Below are 7,500 nucleotides of genomic sequence, written 5' to 3'. Positions count from 1 at the left end.
AATAGGTTGGTTGTTTAGTTGACAGTTATGTGTGATTTAATGTAGAAAAGTGCGAATTAATGGCTATTAGCAGAAAATAATACGACAAATGGAAATAAAGATATTAAGGTCTCAAAATTTCGAGTACCTTAGAGCAGATCTTAACAGTGAAAAGCAAAAAGATGTTGAAATAAACACCAGGATTGTTATATAGAACAAAGAACTTTATGCTCTATACTCACGTCCCAAAAAGGCAGCAGTACCATTTCGTGTAAAAAAAGAAATACGTCACAATACGTCGACCTACACTTGGTTACTTACATATCTCTACTGAGTTTATATGACTTTTGATAAAAGACAGACTACTTTTTTTTTTGTACGTTGATAAGCGACTATGGCGTTTTCAACGGCACTCCGCGTTTAAAAACTTATTTTGATAATTTTGTATTTTTAAATTTCTCTAAGATAGTCACAATAGAATTATTAAATTATTGCTCCGCGTTTAAAAACTTATTTTGGTTATTTTGTATTTTTAATTTTCTCTAAGATAGTCACAATAAAATTATCAAATTAATGCTGGGCAGCTGTGGGTAATGATTAATAAATGAGAAAGCAGTTGTGAAGAAATGAGTAAAATTAGAAATCATAAAAACAAATATTTTCGAGAAACCTTAGGTTTAGTCGTGATACCAAGGCAGAATACAAAGAAAGAACAGAAAACCGAGAAAGTAAATGGCATTGCAGAAGTTAAAAGCAAAGTGGCAACAGAAACGGAAGAATGTGCAGATTCAGTGAGATGTGGGTAATGTGGAGAGTTAGCTCAGCAAGATGTAGTGTACCGTGATATTATATATATATATATATATATATATATATATATATATATATATATATATATATATATATGTATATATATATATATATATATATATATATATATGTATATATATATATATATATATATATATATATATATATATATATATATATGGCACTATTGCAAAGAATGATGTTCACAAACGCCAGATATACATAAAGAAAAACTAGAGGATGATAAAATTTATTTTTGATATAAACTGTGCCACTGGTAAGGAAAGGAATCTTAGTCATTAGCAATAAATGACGATGAAATTTTGCACATCAGTGGAAAAAAGTTATCAAGAGATAAATAATTTAAGGCAAGAGATGAATAGAATGAGAAAAAAAAAATTCAATAGATTAAAGATAGAAACGAATAACATTTTATTGATTAGAGTAACCAATAAATATGAGAAAGTTGTAAGATATAAAAGAATAGATAAAATGAGCAAAGTTGAAACTCAAGTAGAAAATGTAAAACAAACTCAACAGTAATATTTGATAGTAAGTTTTGATGATAAACAGAAGGTGGGGAAAGCAAAAAATGTTTTTAAATGGTAATAAGAGATAAATGTGACATTCCATGAAAAACATAAGCTTATGCTAAAGATTAGACTATTTACTGTGTCCAGGGATAATGATGACATGAAGAATGTAATACAATCCAAATGACATTAATCATAGTGTCCTATATTACTCTATTTTCGTTATCTGGTGCTTTTGTCTAACACTTTTGTTCTTTATCTTCCACAGTGGCTGTGGCGAGAACTCAGAAGTTCAGCTGTCCTGCGAAGAATGGTCAATTTGCGGATTCCAACTCGTGTTTCATCTTCTGGCAGGTTAGTTTCCAGGATTTTGTAAAGGACGAACCCTCTATTCCAGTCCTTTATAAAAAAAAAAAAAAAAAAAAAAAAAAAAACACGATTTTGTAATGGGCGAACCCTCTATTCCAGTCCTTTATTAAAAAAAAATCTATTTTGTAAAGGACGAACCCTCTATTCCAGTCCTTTACTAAAAATAAAATAAAATAAAATAAAATAAATAAAAAACATTTCTTCCCGAAAGTATATTACAGTTCCTGAATTTTTCTTTAAGTGAAGTTCTTTGTTCCTGCTAATCAATTTAATCCCCGCGTTCGCCAAGCGAGTGTCTGTTTCCATGGGGTTTGCATAAACCTAACAGATTGATTTAAACATCTCCAACAGATGAATATCACTTTTTTAGTATAAATCACTGGTATCTATAGTCACGTATCACTTTTCTATTGTAAACATCAGTTCCTATGAGTAAGTCAGTGTCATTTCTTTGAAAATATTATGAGAAATATTTTCGCTTTCATGAACGAAACACACCAGTGATTATTTGTATAGAGCGTAGTAACTTTCTGTTTCCCTTATCCCATGCCTCCTGTTTACATGAGACACCATATCATTCTCTCTCCTTGCTGTAATCATGCCATGTCCTTTCAGTGCGACAATGGCATAGCTCATAGATTAAGATGCCCCACCGGATCCCTCTATGACGGATTCAAACATAAGTGTATAAGCAGAGATTTGAACGTTACCTGCGGACCTCAGGTAGCCAGTAAGTTCTACTCCACTTTGTAGATATGAGAGACACTGTTTACTACTAATGTAGGAAGTTGTATTCTGTACCACACGATGACAGCTAATGCCTCATTGGACGACGATAAGTACTTAAGAACTATATTCTTAGTCAGAGTAGACACCATACAAGGATGGAAGTCTTATCAAGTGTACAATATTTTGCTTGTTGAATATTTTTTCAAGCACATAGACACGCAATACAACATCTAAGCTATTTATACATCTAGGAATGAATAAGGAAGGAATATTAAGACAGGGCATCCCATTTAAAGCCTTTCTAGATACAGGCTGTGCATTTAACAAAAGTTCCATCCTCACTTGGCGTCTACTCTGCCCAATATATATATATATATATATATATATATATATATATATATATATATATATATATATATAATATATATATATAATATATATATATATATATATATATATTTTTTTTTTTTTTTTTTTTTTTTTTTTTTTTTTTTAAATCAACTACATCATTAGTGAGTATGAACACTTCCTCCTTGTTTACGCCTGACCCACCACGGACTGTCCCCATTCCCGCTTTCAGCTGAGGCTCCCATTGTCGAACCGGATCCTTTCGAAGCGCCGCCATGCGACCCCGTCTCGTGCCAGCTCCCCTTGTGTCACTGCGACGAGGACGGCACCGCCATCCCTGGAGGGTTCCGCCCAGAGGAGGTACGGGGGGATATTATGGTCGTTTTAAAAACATAAATCAAATTAGATCATGACGGAATTTTGACTTGGTTGGTTGATCTATTTCGAGTCCAAAATTATCTTAAAGTGGAAATAAGATAGTTTACACAACAAGTGGTAATATTAACTTTCTAAACCAAATGCTCAAAGAATGTGTGACTAGATTCAATATATTTTCTCACAATACTTTGAACTGAAGTTATACAAGCAAGGTAGTTCTGATAGATAAGGTATGAGACGATAAACCATTCAGGTAATATTGTCTGTCAAAAGTTAGAAAAAAAAAATGGACTGATGATACCTAGTCCGACTAGCTTTAATATTTCATCATCTTCAGCGAGCCTTTGTCAACCTTGTTTTCAGATTCCCCAGATGATCATGATAACATTGGACGGCGCCGTCAACCACCTCAACTACGATGTCTACAACGATCTTCTCCTGGATAATCGCACTAGTCCCAATGGCTGTCCCATCCGTGCCACCTTTTTCGTGACCCACGACTATACCAACTACCAAATGGTCGAGGAATACTATTCCAAGGGCAATGAGATCAGCGTTGGCTCTATCACGTAAGGCACTATCTTGAATTATATGGGAAATACCATATAATTTTTACTTTTGTGCATGTCACTAACTCACCATAAGTTAAGGAAACTCCACTACTTCACAAATGCTTAAAAACAAGATCCTAGGTTATATTTCTTGTATTCTCAGATACCTCATTATATAATGCATTTTAAGACGTTATCACAATGGGTTATTTTTCTTCCGACTGTTAGAGTAGATTTGCAGCCCGTAGCTTTCAGAGGAAATTTATTTTCCTCCAGCATATCAAATGAGATTCTATGTATCTTTTTGAAAATACAGAATATTTTGCCATAGCGATTTTACGGCGTAAAAAGTTCTGGGTAATATGGAGAATAAGGTGTGTGTGTGTGTGTGTGTGTGTGTGTGTGTGTGTGTGTGTGTGTGTGTGTGTGTGTGTGTGTGTGTGTCTGTGTGTGTCTGTGTGTGTGTGTGTGTGTGTGTGTGTGTGTGTGTGTGTGTGTGTGTGTGTGTGTGTGTGTGTGTGTGTGTGTGTGTGTGTGTGTGTGTGTGTGTGTGTGTGTGTGTGTGTGTGTGTGTGTGTGGTGTGTGTGTGTGTGGTGTGTGTGTGTGGTGCTGTGTGTGTGTGTGTGTGTGTGTGTGTGTGTGTGTGTGTGTGTGTGTGTGTGTGTGTGTCTGTGTCTGTGTCTGTGTCTGTGTGTGTGTCTGTGTCTGTGTCTGTGTGTGTGTGTGTGTGTGTGTGTGTGTGTGTGTGTGTGTGTGTGTGTGTGTGTGTGTGTGTGTGTGTGTGTGTCTGTGTGTGTGTGTGTGTGTGTGTGTCTCTGTGTGTGTGTGTGTGTGTGTGTGTGTGTGTGTGTGTGTGTGTGTGTGTGTGTCTGTGTGTGTGTGTGTGTGTGTGTGTGTGTGTGTGTGTGTGTGTGTGTGTGTGTGTGTGTGTGTGTGTGTGTGTGTGTGTGTGTGTGTGTGTGTGTGTGTGTGTCTGTGTGTGTGTGTGTCTGTGTGTGTGTGTGTGTGGTGGGTGTGGTGTGTGTGTGTGTGTGTGTGTGTGTGTGTGTGTGTGTGTGTGTGTGTGTGTGTGTGTGTGTGTGTGTGTGTGTGTGTGTGTGTGTGTGTGTGTGTGTGTGTGTGTGTGTGCACTTCTAATATGAACTTGCACTTCTACCCGCATTCATATCTTTGGTTACGTTGCAGACGTCGGGTAGGCCTCCAGGATATGGACCACGACACGTGGGTGGGCGAGATGGTCTCAATGCGAGAAATCCTCAGAAACTTCGCCTCCGTCAGGAAGGAGGACATCAAGGGAATGCGAGCTCCTCATCTCAAACCAGGACGTAACCAGCAATACGAGGTACACATAAAGGATGTCAAAGTAGATTATAGATAGTGCGATTTGTGTTGGAAGCATATGATCAGCATCTGCTGAACTAAATTATGTTTATATTAGAACCATTACATTTCTTATTTTGTTTTAGTACGAATAATAATAGAAATTAACGTAGTTGCAAAGATAATAATATCTTGAATCTCCAACAAAACAAAACCGAACTGAGTAACACTTACAGTCCTGTATGACGCTAGACAAGGCATGTGAGAATTACTCCTACTTGTTGACATCATATGAAGAAATACCTATGACGATTATCAATTCTTAAGTATCAGACAAAACAAGGAACCCAGCTCAAGAGTAATGTCAGAGTAATGACAACAAAATATCAATTCTAAAAATCAATAAACTATATACCAGATGCTCCCTATCCTCAGGTTCTTGCCGACTACGGGTGGAGTTGGGACTCGTCCATCTCTGTTCCTCCCGGTACCGCCCCTGTGTGGCCTTACTCCCTCGACTACAAGATCCCACACGAATGCCGCTCCGAAACCTGTCCCACCAGGTCTTTCCCAGGTCAGTCCAGCATCGAGGGGAGGAATTTACTAATCGTTCCTGAAGTGTTTCTACATAGTTTTGATTTATTAACAGTGTGTTAGTGAGTCTATTTGTTTGCATGTGTGTTACAAATATGACGCATGCCAACAGGAGACCTTTCTGTTCATAACGAGGCTGGATGCCAATAAATGAATTGGCATAAGATAAATGAATAGATAAATAGTTTAATAAGTAACTAGATAAATATATAAACAAATAAATGGAGAAATCAATAGATAAATAGATAAATGAATAAGTAGATAAATGTATAAATGAATAAATAAATAAACGAATAGATAGATAAAAATAAATAAGTAAATAAATAAGCAAATAAATAGATGGATAAATAGATAAATGAATAAACAGATAAATAAATAAACGAATATGTAAATAGATAAATGAAAAATTAATATACATATATATGTGTGTGTGTGTGTGTGTGTGTGTGTGTGTGTGTGTGTGTGTGTGTGTGTGTGTGTGTGTGTGTGTGTGTGTGTGTGTGTGTGTGTGTGTGTGTGTGTGTGTGTGTGTGTGTGTGTGTGTGTGTGTGTGTGTGTGTGTGTGTGTGTGTGTGTGTGTGTGTGTGTGTGTGTGTTTGTATGTGTGTGGGGGCGTTGTGATACAACAGTATTGTATACCGCGTGCATGACGTTCACAAACAACCGAGAAAGAGCGAGAGAAGATAGAGAAAAAATACATACAGATAGAAACACATAAACATACACATACACATACACATACACACAGAATGAGAGAGAGAAATAGCGAGAGAGAGAGAGAGAGAGAGAGAGAGAGAGAGAGAGAGAGAGAGAGAGAGAGAGAGAGAGAGAGAGAGAGTACAAAATTACAGGCGAGTACAAACAAAAGATAGCCATACCGTATCTATTTATATCGAATCCCTCACAACGACAGAGTGCAATAGTAGTTATACTATCTACTTCTGCAAATCAACAGGTATCTGGGAGCTGCCTCTCAACTCTCACTTTAAGGACAATACCTTCACCGGAGGATTCTGCCCTTACTTGGATCAGTGTGTCCTCATCTACCTGAGCAAGGAGGAAGTCACCGATTGGTTGATTGCCGACTTCGAGCGTCATTACCTCCATAACAAGTGAGTTTGTTTCATCCTTGTTTTGAAACATACACGTGTGTGTGCACACGCGGATGCGCTCACATATGCATAAACATTCGACCCGATTCAACGGTCATGGCACAACGACCTGGTTCACAAGTTTTTGGTCCACAAAGATGACGATCTTGCGAATAAGATATTGGCCAGGAGTAAGAATGTCACTTATTTTGTTTATTTTCTGTTATCACTATTGATGTTAGAGTGTAATTCTTTTCAGTCCTTCCTAACGGAATGGAAAATTGCTTTTCTAGTATGTCCCAGCAATACAAAAGTATTGGGAATGAATCATGAGAGGGGGAAAAATCGCAGCTCATTCAGAGCGGTTCAGAGAGAAGTGCTACAACAACCAAGCTGAACAAAGTTGTCTGGCGTTAGCTAGAAGAAAATGTGTAAACAAGCCGTCGTAGAAAACGGGTTAATCAACGACCAATCAATAATCAAATTAATATATATATATATATATATATATATATATATATATATATATATATAGATAGATAGATAGATAGATAGATAGATAGATATATGTATATACATATATATATATATATATATATATAATATATATATATATATATATATAGATAGATAGATAAATAGATAGAAAGATAGATAGATAGATAGATAGATAGGTAGACATAACATAGATGTGAAAGTCGTCATCATTAGTAAAAAAAAAAAAAAGATAATATATAGAAAAGTTAAAGTTCATCGGCATCTTGAAATTACTACAATCCGCAGTAAAAAGAGAGAAA

At 36.2% G+C, this 7,500-nt stretch overlaps 1 protein-coding gene across 1 annotated transcript in view; it reads left to right on the top strand.

Moving 5' to 3' along the window:
- Positions 1–7,500, top strand: part of Cda4 (chitin deacetylase Cda4) — a 37,870-nt gene that overhangs the window by 28,344 nt on the left and 2,026 nt on the right. Inside the window, exons 2-8 of the mRNA XM_076190132.1 lie at positions 1,591–1,676; positions 2,307–2,421; positions 3,001–3,128; positions 3,510–3,715; positions 4,884–5,040; positions 5,454–5,592; positions 6,568–6,724. Coding sequence (XP_076046247.1) covers positions 1,591–1,676; positions 2,307–2,421; positions 3,001–3,128; positions 3,510–3,715; positions 4,884–5,040; positions 5,454–5,592; positions 6,568–6,724 — 988 coding nt within the window. The remainder of the gene's footprint in view (positions 1–1,590; positions 1,677–2,306; positions 2,422–3,000; positions 3,129–3,509; positions 3,716–4,883; positions 5,041–5,453; positions 5,593–6,567; positions 6,725–7,500) is intronic.

The sequence above is a fragment of the Oratosquilla oratoria genome, chromosome 9 (genome assembly GCF_046742065.1).
Source record: "Oratosquilla oratoria isolate Oo_2021 chromosome 9, ASM4674206v1, whole genome shotgun sequence".
Taxonomy (NCBI): domain Eukaryota; kingdom Metazoa; phylum Arthropoda; class Malacostraca; order Stomatopoda; family Squillidae; genus Oratosquilla; species Oratosquilla oratoria.
Note: the sequence above shows the minus strand (reverse complement) of the source record. Positions and strands in the feature narration are given on the sequence as shown.